Raw genomic sequence first — 17,180 nt, forward strand, 5'->3', positions numbered from 1 at the left:
GTTGATCTGTTGTGCCAGGAAGTCCGGAAGAGAAACGGGATTCATGTGCTGCCTAAGCGGGTGACACTGCTCCATGTAGTCGAGATTTCCTCGACCCTCCTCGAAAGCTTTTTGGTAATGAAACCTTTCCTCCATTACCGAGAGGCAGCCTCCAGATTTCTGTCCGTTTTGCAATTTCTTGAATTATTGACACATCATATTTTCGTTGCAGATCTGGTATTATAGAAGCTGCCAGCCATGGGCACTGGAATGTCTAAGGTACGTGATATGCAGGGGAGTCTGTTTACACCGTTGCCGATGGTGATGTCTCCAGATTTGCTGTGTGATTTGTGGCATGCGTGACATTGCAGAGTATGGAGGCTGAGGGGTCGCATTTCCCCGCAAGATAATACAAGACGCCTCCTTCTGCTGACTGCTATTAATATTTCAAAATAAACATATTAACAGGACATTTTACTGGGATTCTCCCTGACTTCCTCCCATGGCCACAGGTTGAGTAAAACACCTGCAAAATAGCCAAAACGTTTCTGTTTAGTATCAACCTCCCGTTTGAATTTCTCTTTGGCAGCTTCGTTTAAATTTAGGAGTTTTTGTGTAGGCGACCGAGCTCCTCTAAACGCCCAACCACAATGTGTTGAAACCGAAGCTGTTATTAAGTAAGATTGGAGGCAAAGTGGATTTGTTGTGGAAACCATCAAATACCGAAGGCTTGAGAGAGTTGGTATATTTGGGAGATGATCGTCGGTTAGACTTTGGCAGGATTCCTGCTTCGGTTTGTGCAGGGGATCCGCATTTAAACCGCCTTAGTCATCAGATCCATTCCAAGGTCGTGATTTCAATGTGATCGCTTTCAATAACAAGGACATTAAGACTGCTCGTATCGCTGACTTGTTCTGCAACACAGCCAGTGTTCTCTCCCACCCCCATTTTTCCAAGTCTTTATTTTCTCTCTTCCTGCGGATCTCTATTCTAATTTTATTTTACAAACGCGATGAAGGAATGCAGGGGTTGTCTGCCTTAAAGGGACAGGCACCTCATCAGGTTTGTAAATTGTGCAAAAACGGTGTATGACCTGACACTTACAATTGATTAGGCAGAGGAACACAGTGTGGAATGGTGTGACTGTGCAGACTTTAGATTATTTTGACGTGGCTGGGATAAAGTGATGGTGGTGTAAGTTTCCTTTCACAGCTCTATGTTAAATTGGTTTGAAAGGCCTCTTTTATCTGTTTTTCTCTGACAGATAGGGGCCTTGAGCTCCTTTGGACTTGTATTATGGCTAAGGCCTGTTGCTGATGTTTCTACTGTAAAGTTATGTGAGAGATGACTGATGCTTAGGATGGTGCAGCATAGCAAAGTAAGCAACTTGGCATACATTCAGCCATGTTTAGGCCATGTTATTTTGGGACCTTGATCTTGGAAAGATGCCTCCACAAACTTAGGCACTGAGATACTTTAAGTGAATGCAGGAACAACCTTCCTTTTCACCGCTTTTGAAAGAACCTTATTGTGGGCCCATACCATGAAGGAAAAATAAGTGGTGCATTTTTATGGCAAATGACACAACCTTTGGACTTTATTGGTGAACTAATCCTACAGTCACTGTCTAATGTAGGACAGCCGTCAGGCAAGGCTGTGCAGTTACAACAACAATTCGAGCTTATAGAGCACAGTGCTACACAACATTGTCCTCTTCTCGATGCTGCCATCAGGCAGGAGGTACAGAAGCCTGAAGACCCACACCTTAAGGTTCAACAACAGCTTCTTCCCCACTGCCATCAGGTTCTTGAACTGATCTGAAAAACTCTCACGCTACCTCAGACTAGATTTTTCTCTCTCTTGCTCTTGAACTAATATCATTTTGTTTATTTTGTTGTTTATTTTTTGTGTGTGTGTAAATTATGCATAATTTATGTTAATTTAAGTTTATGTTAAATTATCCTTGTCATGTTTGTAATGTACTGTGCTGCAAAAGGCTAATTTTCATGGTATTTATACCCTGTATATACATGCCTGTGACGACAATAAACTTGAACTTGAACTTGAACATTTTTGTGGGGAGTGCTAGATTCACAATCCAAACCAATTATGAGGGCCACTCATGGGAATTGCATTGTATTTTAAATATATATTACCAGATACTAATATCTTTAATGACATTTAAAGACACAAATGCCACAGTCCATTCAGGAATCAGGGAGGGGAAAACAGGAGGCAGTCACATCCCTTAGAATAGCTGCAGGACTGGTCAACGCTGAGAGACAGGAGAGGCTGACTGTGAATGATGCTTGAATGGGAGTCCTGAAGGTAGCAGTGCAGAAGCCTCAGCCCTTGCACTGCCCCAACAGGTACACCTGTGCAGACAGGAGCTGCGACTGTAGAGAGGATGAGCAAACTGATGACAGCAATGTGTGGTACATGGAGCCATTTGAGTTAGGGTAGTGGAAAGGAAAGGAGTGGTGATGGGAGACAGTATATTTAGGGGGAGTAATACTGTTCTCTACTGTCACAAGCGATAGTCCCTTAGGCTGTTTTACCTGCCAGGTGCCAGTTGTTAGGGTGAAGGGCATCTTCTCAGGGCTGGAATAGCACTTGGAGGGGGGAGGAGGGATCTAATTTCGTGATCCATGTTGGAACTAACAACATAGATAGGGCAAAGCAGAAGGTGCTACTGAAGGAGTATGAACAGCTAGGGCACAATTAAAAAGCAGAACAAGAAAGGTAATAATGATTGCTACCTGAGCTACGTACAAATTTGGGTCAATGAAATCAAAGATGCGGCTCTTAGACTGGGGAGAGAGAAATGGGGTTCCATTCCTGGGGCACTGACACCATTACTGGGGAAAAAGGGAACTATTCTGTTGGGATGGCCTTCACTTGAATCAGACTGGACCATTGCCTTGGCGAATCAAGTAACTGGCCTGTAGATAAGGCTTTAAACTAAGTATTGGGAGGGGGAGAAGGTTCTGCCAAGAGGAACTTAGCAAGTTAAAGACAAAGGATATTGCAGGGTAGTGAAATGGGTAATGATAACCAGAGTCCGTCAGGGAGAGACAGAACATACAAATGTGTGTGCTTTCTTTCAATTAAAGTCAGAACAGGGAAAATGGTATAAAGACAAAACTGAAGGCTTATTATTTGCATACATGCAGTATCTGTTTCTGGTTTGATGAATTAATGGGAACACATGGAAAAAATACTTCTGATCTAATAGCCTTTCCAGAAATGTGTTTGCAAAATGACCAAGGTTGGTAATTGAATATACCAGGATACTTTTGGAAGAGATAGTAAAATGGAAAAGTAGGAAGGTTGCCCTGATAAAGATGGGACGAAGGTATTAGAGAAAGTATCATTACTGAGAAGATCAAGAAGTAGAGTCAAGTTTGTAGGGAGCTAAGAAATAGGAGGGGAAGAAAACATTATTGGGATTTAATGTAAGCCCACAAACACTATTGGCAATGTAGAGTACAGTGTGAATCAGGAAATCAGAGGCACATGTAACAAGACTAATACAATAAACATATGGGATTTTAATCCGCAGAAAAACTGGGCAAACCAAATTAGGAGTAGTAGTGTGGAGGTTGGAGTATTTTTGAGATTGTTTTCTGGATCAATATGTTGAGGAATCAACATAGGGACAGGTTATTTAGATTTAGTATTTTGTGATGAGGAAGGGTTAATTAAGAATCTAGAAGTTCAGCGTACAATCAGATTTTATATGAAGATTGAAAGTGATTTAGTTCAAACTGAAATTAGGGCTGTAAATCTAAACAAACTACAAAAGTATGTATTGTGAGTTGGCTATGGTTGATTGAGAAACTACATTAAAAAGTATGACATTAAACAAATGATGGCTAACATTCAAAGAATTAATACATAATTTACAACCTATATATACCCCCCTAAGGCATCAAAAAGCTAATAGGAAAAGTGGTTCAGCCATGGCTAATAACAGAAGTTAAACATTGTTTTTGATCAAAGGAAAATGCTTATAAATTTGCCAAAGAGAGCAGTAAGCCTGAGGACTGCCAACATTTCAGAACTTGACAAAGAAGGATCAAGAAATTGATAAGGAAAGGGAAAGTAGAGACTCTAAAGCTGCAATAGATACATAAATAGAAAAGGATTAGTAAAAATTAATGGGGTACCATACAGACTGAGGAAGGAGAAATTATATTGAGGAATTAGCAAAGGAATTAAACAAATATTTTGTGTTTGTCTTCATGAAAGAAAACACAGAAAATCTTTGGAATTCAATTGGTATTGGTTTATTATTGTTACATGTACCGAGGTACAATGAAAAACTTGTCTTGCATACCGATCATACAGGTCAGTTCATTACACGGTGCCTTGAGGGAGTACAAGGTAAAACAATAACAGAATGCAGAATAAAGTGTCACAGCTATAGAGAAAGTGCAGTGCAGGTAGACAATAAGGTGCAAGGTCATAACGAGGTAGATCTGCTGGAAATAGTAAAGAACAATACTTCCAGACTGGGTGAGCAGCTGAAAGAAAGTAGCATTAGTTAAAAAAAAGTATCGAAGAAAGTAATGAGGCTGAAAGCCAATGGATGTCCATTACCTGATGAACTCATCACAAGGTTTTGAAGAGGTGGTGATGGAGATAGTGGGTGCACTGGCTAAGATTCCGGAATGGTTCCCACAGTTTGGAAGTTAGCAAATATAAAACCAATATTTAAGAAAGTAGGGAGAGAGAAAACCAGTTACTTTGACATCAGTAGTATGGAAAATATTAGTCTATTATTATAGAAGTGGTAACAAGGTACATAGAAAATAAAACAAGGCTTAGCCACATTGACATGGATTTATGAAGGGAATTATGCTAAATGAAAGGTTGCCCTGATGTTGAGAGCAAGTAACTGTAATCTCATCCTCATTTGGACCAAATATGTAACAAGGCCTAGAAATGGATGTTCCTGATGCAACTCAAGCTAAACATTGGTGAGCAGGATGGTGGTGAATAAGTGTTGCTTGATGGTATCTTCACCATCCCCTTCCATCACTTGGATGACGATTGAGGGTAGATGATATGGTGGTGATTGGTCAGTTGAATTTATCCTGTTTTTTTTTAGAGGTTTCCCAGTTTGCAAGATAGTTGCCAGTGTTATGACTGTGGCCCAGAAGTATGAGCAGTTCTTGAGCACATGTCTTCAGTATTGCAATCACAATGTTTTAGGGCTGTAACCTCTGCAGTATCCTGCTAACTCAGTTGTTTTTAATGTTGCATGCAGCGAATCAATTTGGCTGTATACTGACTTCTCTGATGGTGGGGAGCTCAGGAGGAGGTTGAAGTGGGCCAAATACATGGTACTTCTGGCTGAAGGTGATTGCAAACACTTCAGCCTTTCCTTTTGCGTACACATACTGGGCTCTGCCATTGTTAGGGATGGAAATGCTCATGGAGCCTATGAGTCTCATTAGCTGTATAATTGCCTTGTGCTATTCATGGCCGGATATAGCAGGACTTTCACTTATTGGTTCTGATGTTGCTTCAGTCAGACTGCTGCATCCTAATTTTGATATTTGGCTAGCATTGTTGCAGCTTTACCAGTTGATACCTTGTGTTTATGTCCCCTTTGACACTCGCCAACTTTTATCGATGCACCATAGAAAGCATCCTATCTGGATGCATCACAGCTTGGTACGGCAACTGCTCTGCCCAGGACCGCAAGAAACTGCAGAGAGTTGTGGACACAGCCCAGCGCGTCATGGACACCAGCCTCCACTCCTTACACTCTGTCTTTACCTCTCATTGCCTTGGTGAAGCAGCCAGCATAATCAAAGACACCATCCACCTGCATCATTCTCTCTTCTCTCCTCTTCCATCAGGTAGAAGATACAGGAGCCTGAGAGCATGTACCACCAGGCTTAAGGACAGTTTCTATTCCACTGTGATAAGACTATTGAACGGTTCCCTTATATGATGAGATGGACTCTGACCTCACGATCTACCTTGTTGTGACCTCGCACCTTATTGCACTGCGCTTTCTCTGTACTGTTATTGTTTTTACCTGTACTACATCAATGCACTCTGTACTAACTCAATGTAACTGCACTGTGTAATGAATTGACCTGTATGATCGGTTTGTAAGAAAAGCTTTTCACTGTACCTCAGTACAAGTGACAATAATAAACCAATACCAAGCTGCTGTCTGCAGTCTTCACACTCCCCTCTCCCCACCTTGCTCCATCTATCTTTTTTGCCCTTTCTCCTCTTTCCCCTCTCTCTTTCTTTGCCTCCATCTATCATTCACCTGTCACTCATCTCCCAGCTCCAACTTGCTCCCCTCCCCTACCCATCGCAACCTGCCTGTCATCTTACACCTCTCCTAAATCCACCAATCATCCTGGGCTCCTTTCTCACCACTCCCCTTCTCCTCTTTAGTCCTGATGTGGGGTTTCAACCCTAAACGTCGACAATTCCTTTCCCCCCACAGACGCTGCTCGACCCGCTGAGTTCCTCCAGCAGATTGTTTCCTGCTCCAGATTCCAGCATCTGCAGTCTCTTGTGTCTTCATACTTTCCTCATTGCTTACTACATTGTAGTAAGCTGTCACTGTTTCTCTTACTCTATATGTTTTCATTTTGCTAACATCTATTATTTGCTATTTTGCAGCAGTATCACAGCTGGTAGAGTTACTAACTCACAGCTTCAGCAACCTACATTCAATCTTGACCTCTGGTGCTATCTGTACGGGGTTTGCACATTGTCCCTGTGTATTATTTGCTATTTTGCAGCAGTATCACAGCTGGTAGAGTTACTAACTCACAGCTTCAGCAACCTACATTCAATCTTGACCTTTGGTGCTATCTGTACGGGGTTTGCACAATGTCCCCGTGACTGTGTTGATTTCCTCTGGTGCTCCAGTTCCCTCCCCACATCCCAAAAACCTGCGGATTGGTTGGTTAATTGGAATTAGAATTACAATCTGATTCTGATTCTAATTGGCCAGTGTAAAATTTCCCTTGGTGTGTTGGAGAGCAGTAGAATCTTGGTCAGCAGTGTGGGGGTTGTATTGTGGAGGGTCGTGGCTGTCATGTGACAACACTGCCCCTACCTGGTCAGAAGACACACCACTGTCAATCAAGGTTTGGCTCCACCCCACCCATCAGTGCACACCTGACCATTGGTCCCTTTAAGCACCTTTGTACCTGGCCTCAGGCCATTGGCCTGTTTGAACTACCGGGCTAGACCCCCCCCCCCCCAAGCCCTCCAGCAGTATAAAGAGTGCCACGTGCTTGGTTCTGTCTATTTTGTCTCCGAGGGATGCCTTGTTGGTAAGCTGTGCACTGTTTAAGAGAAGTTTGTTAAGTATCCCTGGTAGCATAGAGCCATGCCTGCACTGAATCAAGGGGTGGCGGGTAGCGTATTGCTTTTCCTTGATTGCTTGTACCCAGTTCGTTGTGCACGTGTGTGTGTGTGTATTTTACCCTTGTTGCGATTTTCCCATGCTCGCTATCACCGGTGTGTGTGTGTGTGTGTGTGTGTGTGTGTGTGTGTGTGTGTGTGTGTGTGTGTGTGTGGCCCCGTTACCTTTTCCCCACATTTACCTTTGTAAATAAATCATTTAATTCTAAGGCTGTGTTCAGAGTCCTTCACTTTCGAGACCTTGAACTTGTCCCACAACAGGGGTGGGGTTGGAGTTGATGGGAATATGGGAGAAATTAAACGGGTTAGGGTGGGATTAGTGTAAAAATGAGTTGGTGTGGACTCTAAGAGCCAAAAGGCCTGTTTCTATGCTGTATCTCTCTATGACCCATTTAAAGTGCCTTTACACAACATCAGCTGCACCATCTGTTTCAACCTTCTGTTACTTTTTGGAAGTTAGATCAACATGATTTGCCTTTATTTCAATTATAATATGTTAAGTTCCAACTAATTTTGCCTCAGGTTATTGTGGCTGACTTTTCTGTAGTTGCCAGATTTATCCCTTTTTAAAAAGCTGGAGCGTCATGCTTTATTGCTGCAGAACTGTGGAATTGGTATGACTTAGAAGATCGATGGATTGTGGGGTGAGCTTCTTGCAATTTCCATCCTCACTTCCTTCAGTAACATAGGACACATCCACTTCAGTGAAGGCTGCCAGCCTTTAGAGTACTATTTTAATTTTTGTCCTGTTCTTTCACTGATGCCTCCTCCTTGGAAGCATCAATTTCTCCACTGAGTCAGCAGTGAGAGCACGACACATCATTTCATCTCAAAAGTACTTCATTGCCTTTTAAAGCACTTTGGAATGTCACCAGTTTCATTTTATTTATACATTGTGTGGGTTGGCATTAGTTGCAGATCCTTAATAGAGAGGCTATGCTTCACTCACATCTTCTTAGGTGGCCCCTTGGGATTGAGGATGATTTGTTTCCACTCTGGCTTTGAAGGTAATGAGGGCCAAGTTGGTAACTGCGGACTCTTCCACAGATGGAGCAGGAGGTGCCTGATGGGGCAGGCAGGTGGGGATGGTGCGCTCCTTCTGCAGGGCTTCTGTGTGCTCCCACTTCATGGCCTTGTGGTTCTCAATGCTCTATCCTGAATGTTCTTTCTCGCATTGAAAAGTCATGGGCCAAAGATTCCCAGAACTTAATGGGGATGTTGCATTTCTTCCAGGAGGCTTTGAGTGCACAGAGTCATAGAGTCTTACAGAATGGAAACAGGCCCTTTGGCCCAACTTGTCCATGCCGACTGTGTTGCCCAGCGAGCTAGTCCCATCTGCCCATGTTTGGCCCATGGTCCTCTAAACCTCTCCTATCCATGTACTTATCCAGATGGCTTTTAAATGTTGCTCATGTGCCTGCCTCAACGACTATTTCTAGCAGTTCATTCCAAATACACACCACCCTTTGTGTGAAGAAGCTGCCCCTGATGTCCCTTTTAAATCTCTCACCCCTGATCTTAAACCTATGCCCTCTTGTTTTTAGCACCCCCTCCCTGGGAAAAAGACTATGTGCGTTCACCCTGTCTATGCCCCTCATGATCTTATATACCTCTATCAGGTCACCCCTCAATCTCTTATGTTCCAGGGAATGAGGTCCTAGTCTACACAACCTCTCCTCGTAACTCAGGCTCCCAAGTCCAGGCAACATCCTGGTAAATCTTTTCTGCACTCTTTCTAGTTTAATAACATCTTTCCTTGAATCTAGTTTAATAACATCCTTGAACCTTTTTCTCTATCCTCCTCGTAATCCCTTCCCAAGGCAGAGCTTGAAATAGATTACCTGTTTCAGGAGTGTGCTGTCAGTCTTTGAATGACATAACCTACACAACAAAACTGTGAGAGTAACTAGGGCCTCAACACTGCGGATGTTGGCTGGGAGAGAACTCTCATATTGGTTTCCTTACCCTTCCAGTGAATTTGGAGGATTTAGTGGAAACAGTGTTAGTGGTATCTTTCCCGTGCCTTGATATGAAGTCATAGAGCACTACAGCACAGAAACAGGCCCTTCAGCCCATTTAGTTCATGCCGACCTGATCTTTTGCCTAGTCCCATTATATTCCTGCTATAAGTAGTCCAGGTATCAGAAAAGCCTATAGAAGAGGGATCGCTGCTGCCCGATAGACCATGAGTTTTCTGCCAGAGCTGAGCTGTTGATATTCAAAAACCACTTTCCTCAAATGACCATAGGTTGGCCATTGCTCAGACCACTTCTGTGATATTGTCTCTAGCATTGACCTGCTTATTTAAGGAAGGATGTAAATGTGTTGGAAGTGGTTCAAAGTAGGCCTACTGGACTAATATCTGAAATGGATAGGTTGTCTTTTTGGACAGGCTGTGCTTGTCTCTGCTGGAGTTTAGCAGAGTGAGAGGGAATTGCATTGAATGTAAAAGATCCTGCCGGGTCTGAACAGGGTGGATGTGGAGGCGTTGTTTTCTCTTGCGAAAGAATCCAGAACTAAGGGTCACCCGTAAAGCGTTGCCCATTTAAGACAGAGATGATGTGAAATTTTTTTCTCAGCGGGTCTTCAGTCTTTGGAACCCTTGCTGAAAGAGTGATGGAAACAGAGTCTTTGTGCATTTGTAAGGCAGAGGTAGATGGATACTTGATAAGTAAGGGAGTGAAAGTGATTGTGAAGTTGAGATTAAAATCAGATCAGCACTGATCGTAACTGTAGGAGCCGACTGGCCTACTCCCACTCCCAACTTCTGTGCTCATATTGTGCTTGAACTGGGAAGTGTTCACCAGGCCATTTAAATTCAACCGCATTGCCAGACAGAATAAGGGGAATAAAGCTTCCTTCAGGAAACAATAGTCAACCAGATGTGCTTTTTTAAGACAATGCGATAGTTTTATGGTCACAGTTAGCATTACATAATATGGCATCATATAATTCCAGATTATTTAATTAATTAGTAGTTGGTTCCTCCATGAGGGGCAGGCACAGTAGTGTAGCGGTTAGCATAACGCTATTACAGCGCCAGTGACCCAGGTTCAATTCTGGCCACTGTCTGTAAGGAGTTTGTACATTCTCCCTGTGTCTGCGTGGGTTTCCTCTGGGTGCTCTGGTTTCCTCCCACATTCCAAAGACATATGGGTTAGGAAGTTGTGGGCATGCTATGTTGGCGCCAGAAGCGTGGCAACACTTGCGGGCTGCCCCCAGAACACTCTATGCAAAAGATGCATTTCGCTGTGTGTTTCGATGTACATGTGACTAATAAAGATATCTTATCTTAAGCTCATGCCTCAAGGTTGTCCATCAAAGGCCGTGCTATGTGGCCTACTCAGGAATGGGTTGTGGTACAGAGGAAGGCCTTAGCTCTAACATGGTGACATGATCAAGGAAGATTTCAAGGAGTTCAGCAGTTCCACTGATGTCTGGGAGAACCCTGCCCACACCCACCCCATCTGGAGAAGCTCGCTCAGGGCTGGTACATTGAACCACCAGATGGCCACGGCTGAGGAGGCCTGCAGATGAGTCAGGAAAGAGAGTGATCTCCGAAACTCGGGATGACACAATGACATAGCCAATAGGGGTGCTGCCTCACAGCTCCAGTGACCCTGGTTCAATCCTGACTTCTGGTGCTGTCTGTGTGGAGTTTTACATTCTCCCTGTGACTGCGTGGGTTTAGCCTGGGTGCTCCAGTTTCCAGCCACATCCCAAAGATGCGGGGGTTAGTAGGTTATTGGACGTTGTAAATTATCCCTAGTGTGTAGATGAGTTGTCCAATCTGGGGGGAATTTATGAGAAAGCTGGCGGGGAAATGAGATGTTTGGATAGGATTAGTGTAAAAATTAGAGTTTGATGGCTGTAGTGGACGGTGGCAGAAAAGGCCTGTTTTCGTGTTCTATCTCTCTATAGGTGAGAGGGAGTAGGTTCAGAACAGACGTGACGGGTTTCTTTCTCAGAAAGTGGTGGATGCCTGGAATGCGTTGCCTGATTGGGTGGTGGAGGCAAATTCATTGGGGGCTTTTAAGAGGGGCTTGGATGGGCACATGAATGGGAGAAAATTAGAGGGATATGGGGCATTCTGTAGGTAGGAGGGATTAGTTATGTTGGTACAACATTGTGGGCCGAAGGGCCTGTTCTGTGCTGTACTTCGATGTTCTCTGACTCCTGGTGAGCGGGCCTGTAGTCACTACAGCAAGGTTAGCTCCATACGCGGACAGCCTGTTGTGTCTGCCAGGATTTCGGATGGCCTTTGACATCTTGTCACACTGACCATAGGCCATGAGGGGGGCACCATATAAATGCCAGCTGTTTCTTTCTTGCCAGTGTCAATATATACCTTGCCAGAGGGACCTGAAAGGGGAGGCGGCAGGGTTAAGCTGGAGCGGACGTGAAAGGGAGAAGGAAGGCTGGAGCTCCAGCGGACGTGAAAGGGGGAAGGAAGGCTGGAGCTCCAGCGGACCTGAAAGGGTGACGGCCTGACGGACCGTGTAGGGTGAACCGGGAGCAGGGACGGACGGAGAGAAGGGGCAACTCGCCCGGGAAGGCGCAGCAGTAATGGGTCGCAGGGTGAGGCAGGGAGAGCGTGGGGGGGGGGGGGGGGGGTGCGATTGGAAGTAGACCAGGCAACGTGAAGAGGTGCTGGGCGACCACCAGCCAGTGCAACAGGTAAGGTGGGGAAGCATGGACCAGGCTGAGAAGGCAGAGCGGGGGCGAGGGCGAACCACGTGGGGCGCAGAGGGAGCGGGCGGCGGCGGGGTGACCCGGAGCGGACCCGGCAGGGTGGAGCTCAAAGCGGACCGTGTAGGGTGGACCAGGAGCAGGGCTGGAGGGCGGGGCGATTGGAAGTGGTCCGCGAAATGTGCTGAGGGAGCGGACCCGGCGGTATGAAGCAGAATCGATGCGGAGACGTAGAATTAGTGTAGATAGTACAAGGGCGGCATGGACACGGCGGGCCGAAGGGCCTGCTTTCTATGACTCTATAACTCTTATTAGCAGCGATCTCTTCTGCTCACAGTAAACAAGCAAGAAACCTCTGCATTTGTAAAATGAGTGAGGAGATTGTCTCCTATCTTTTCAATTATTTAATTTATCTGGAGCAGTTAATTCTTCTCTCAAACATTAAAATGGAAGACTGGCTGAAGTCCTGCAGATTTTGCTCAATGCTAACGTGGCTCTTGCCTTTAGTGTGCGATTAGTTTAAATCCTTGCATGTAGGAATGTGCAGCAGGAATAAAATTCAGAGCAGTTTTGATTGAAATCCAGAAGGGCAGAGTATTACAAATAAAAACCGTCTGCAAGCAAGTTCTTCTTTCTTGACAGCTGGTGGTCCCAGACAGCATTCTACAGAAAGATCAGTTTGTGGTCAGGCAGGAGCACATGTTCTTGTGCTGAGGATTAACCCTGAAGTGTGTTCTTTCATAATATGTATGACCCTTACAGATCCAAACCCAAGAAGTTCTTGCACTCCCTGTATCTGAGAATTTGTTGTCCTGCAGTGTCATGGGTAATCAGTGCTATGTGGTAGTGCGGTGGTGCACAGGTGTATGCATTCATGATGTGTTAGTGCTGTCTGTGAGCTTTGCTGTCCTTCCTCTCATCTGCATCTCCATTGTTGTACTTAGTTGGCAGTTTTTGCTGTGTAACGATCAGCATTGGGATACCCAATTGGTAGCTTTAAATGTACCCCTACCACTATCATCCTGGTGCCAAAGGAAAATAAGGTAATGTGCCTTAGTGACTACCGCTGGTGGCTCTGACATCCATCATCTAGAAGTGCTTCAAGAGGCTAGTCATGGCACACATCAACTCAAGGCTCCCAGACAACCTTGACCCAATGCAATTGGCCTACCGCCGAAACAGGTTCATGGCAGACGGCATCTCCCTGGCCCTACACTCATCCCTAGAACATCTGGATAACAAAGACACCTTCTACTTACTAACTATAGTTCTGCCTTCAACACCATAATACCATATAAACTCACCTCCAAACTGCTAGACCTAGGACTCGGCACCCCCCTCTGTAACTGGATCCTTGACTTCCTGACCAACAGACTGCAATCAGTAAGGATAGGCAGCAATACCTTCTCCACAGTTATCCTCAACATCAGTGCCCTGCAAGGCTGTGTCCTCAGCCCCTTACTTTATTCCCTATACATTCACGAGTGTATGGCCAAATTCTGCTGTAACTCCATTTACAAGTTTGTGGACTGGATCTCAAACAATGACAAGACAGAGTATAGGAAGGAGAAAGAGCCTAGTGACATGGTGTCAAGACAACAACCTTTCCATCAATGTCAGCAAAACAAAAGAGTTGGTCACTGACTTCAGGAAGTGGGGCAGAATGCACGCCCCTGTCTGTGTCAATGGTGCTGAGGTGGAGGTGGAGGTGGAGTTCCTAGGTGTAAATATCACCAGCAATCTGTCTTGGTCCAGCCATGTGGACACTATGGCCAAGAAACCACACCAATGCCTTTACTTCCTCAGAAGGCTAAGGAAACTCTGTTTGTCCCTGATGACTTTCACCAGCTTTTACAGATGCACCACAGGAGTCATCCTATCCAGCTGCTTCACAGCTTGGTATGGCAGCCACTCTGCCCAAGACTGGAAGAAGTTGCAGAGAGTTGTGTACGCAGCGCAGTCCAAGTTACAAACCAGCCGCCCCCCCATTGACTTTGTCTACACTTCCCGCTGCCTCTGGAAAGCAGTCAACATAATCAAAGCCCCCTTCCATCCTGGTCATTCTCTCTTCTCCCTCCTTCTATCGGGCAGAAGGTACAAAAGCTTGAGAATAAGTACCACCAGGCTCAAGAATACTTTTAGCTCGCTGTTATCAGACTCTTGAATGTATCTCCTACACACTAAAGATGAACTCTTGGTCTCTCAACCTATGTCGTTGTGGCCCTTGCACTTATTTTGTCTACTTGCAGTGCACTCTCTCTGTGACTGTAACACTTCTGCATTCTGTTTTTCCTTTTATTCCTACCTTGATGTACTTGTGTATGGAATGATCTGTCTGGATGGCCCACAAACAAAAGCTTTTCACTGTATTTTGGTACATGTGACAATAATAAACCAATTACCATATTATAGCATCAGTGCATCCCACCCTGTTTCTGAAATTCACTCCATTATCATCAACTGAATGAATTTTGGAAATGAGGTTCAATGTGTGAATACCTGGGGTTGAACTTCCAGGCTCACAACCTCCGCAGAGACCAGGAGAGCAGAGATCAGTTGTAAAGCCTCTAGTAGAGTTCATGTAAGATCAACAAACCCAACACAGAATGGAAATCAGGACCAACAGTAATTTGTATTTATACAGCATCGTTAATGGAATAAGATGGTCTTCATCACTTCACAGGAATATTATTAGAAAAAAATTAACCTGGAGGCATGAAAGGAGATATCAGGGCAAATTAAGTAAAAGCCTGGAGAGTGAATCGGGTCTTATGAAGCGGCTTAGGGTGAAGCAGAGAGCTGGAGAAGTTCGGGTGCTCAGGTCCTGGGTGACTGAAGGCACAGTCACTAGTGGTACAGCCTTGAAAACTGAGGTAGGAGAAGATGCCGGGATTTAGGAGATGCAGATATTTTGGAGTTCTATATGGCTGAGGAATGGGTTAATGAGGGTGGGGAGAGGTCATTGAGGGATCTGAAAACAAGAGTAAGAATTTCAAAAATTGAGGCTTTGCTGGATTGGGTATCAGTGTAGATCAGTAGAGCTGGTTGAAATGGAGAGTGTGAGTCAGGACTTGGGAAGCAGATTTTTGGATCAGTTCAAGTTTACAGAGTTTGCTGTGTGTGATGTGAGCCAGGAGATCATTGGAATAGACCAGAAGCATTAGCCTGATACTTGATATTCTTGTGCAGCTGGAGAATATGTATCATATTTAACACTATTATAAACATCTCACAGTCTGTGCTTAATGTGTAATCCTGAGAGCTAATGCCTGTTCTGCAAGTTACTGCAAAGTGTTGCTATTGTGTGATTACAACCATCTAAAGCTGTTCTCCTGAAGGTACTGATAATTAAAGTGATAGATCAACATCTATAAGTTAATGATGGATGCCTGTGAGTTAGAACAGTACCTATTTTGCATTGTGCTATTAGGAAGTTCTCAGGTTGGGTATTCCAATAACACATGCTTATACAAACTCTGATGAACACACATCAATCTGAAATGTTAGTGTCTCTCATTGTTTTACTTTCATGCTGTGCATTTCCATCATTTTGTGTTTTTATTTTATATCTCCAGCATCACCAGTGCTTTGCTTTTGTATAACTGCTTGTGCTTTTAACAGAGTAAAATGTTTAAGGTGCTTTACAGTAGAATTATCACACACAATTTAACACACAACCACACATGGCGAACATAGGACTGGTGACTGAAAGCTTGGACAAAGAGAGATTTTAAAGGATGAAAGAGAGGCACAGAATTAGGGAGGGAATTTCAGAGCAGAGAGATTCTGAAGGCATGAACAACGATTGGTGGTTGATTGAAATCTGGGATGTGCAAAAGGTCACAGTTGGAGTCAGAGTCATAGAAATGCAGAAATATCCAGGAGGGTTGTAGGACAGGAGATAGAGAGGAGCAAGACCATGCAGGGATTTGAAGTCAGGATGAAAACTGTTATCTTATTTGAGGCATTGACAGACCAGGGACCAGTGTGGGTCAGAGCACATGGTATCAGGTTTCACACTGGCCTCATCAGTTATGTTAGAGTCCACAAAATGTAAGTAGAAGCAAGTGATACTCAATCCTGAGGGATTACCTGAAAAATCGATTGGTCAAACGGACATTACTGCCCATCCACAAAAGGGTTTTGAACGAGTGAACATTCTGCAAGATGGACTGTGGATACATCTGCACCAATTCTCCCATTTCATGTCTTTATTGTGCAGTTCCAGTCTTGGCTTTGAAATTCACAGAGCTGCCCCTTATTTGGGCTCAAGTCTTCAGCCCTGTGTGACATTGTCTGTAGGTGCTGGGGTAATTGCAACTCAGTTGGGGTAGTGAAGGGGACATGGAGGTTTTGAAGATGTAACTAAATTATGATTTTTAAATGGAGCTCTGTCCCTATGCAAAGTTCTTATGTAAAAGAATATTTTTGGTATTTTATGATCATATTTAGTTGTACAGTAAAAGTGTTGGAATGCAGAGGTACCTCTGCAGATCAGAAGTTAAAGGGCTGCACTGCCACTACTGGCGGGTCATTGTAATTACAACATGACACGTTTTCAGCAGCAGTTACCATGATGAAGATGAGTATGTTGATGTAATAGTGACACAAAGCCAGGGTGCAAGGGTTCATAAGTAAGTGTTATGAGCAAGATATATATATTGTAGATAATAGCAAAGTAAAACATAAGTGTGGAAAGTCAGAGAAGTTGACAATACTTTCACATAGAGGACTCACGCAGAGATGCTTGTTCACTTGATCGCTTACTCAGCGATCACTCCTTCACAAATAGGCAAACAAGCACTCAGTCCAGATGAAGGATCTTGACCTGAAACGCTGACTGTCCATTTCCTTCCATGGGTGCTGCCTGACTCACTGAGTTCCTCCAGCGGTTCACCTTTTGCTCCAGACTCCAGCATCGGCAGTCTCTTGTGTCTCCATTATTCCTCACTATCTTACTGAAGAACAGACTGCAGCATGCAGATTGAGACACAACCTCAGGTATTGTCCTGCTTCACAACAATGAACATGCTTTGCTTAAAGGGTTCCACCTCAGAGCCAATAATCCATTGAGAAGAGTAGTAGCCCCAGAGGTGGTCTCA

At 44.3% G+C, this 17,180-nt stretch overlaps 1 protein-coding gene across 1 annotated transcript in view; it reads left to right on the forward strand.

Annotated features, from left to right (window-relative positions):
- Positions 1–17,180, forward strand: part of dusp22a (dual specificity phosphatase 22a) — a 119,492-nt gene continuing 102,312 nt past the window's right edge. Inside the window, exons 1-2 of the mRNA XM_052028491.1 lie at positions 1–114; positions 212–258. Coding sequence (XP_051884451.1) covers positions 238–258 — 21 coding nt within the window. The 5' untranslated portion in view covers positions 1–114; positions 212–237. The remainder of the gene's footprint in view (positions 115–211; positions 259–17,180) is intronic.

The sequence above is a fragment of the Pristis pectinata genome, chromosome 13, assembly GCF_009764475.1.
Source record: "Pristis pectinata isolate sPriPec2 chromosome 13, sPriPec2.1.pri, whole genome shotgun sequence".
NCBI lineage: Eukaryota > Metazoa > Chordata > Chondrichthyes > Rhinopristiformes > Pristidae > Pristis > Pristis pectinata.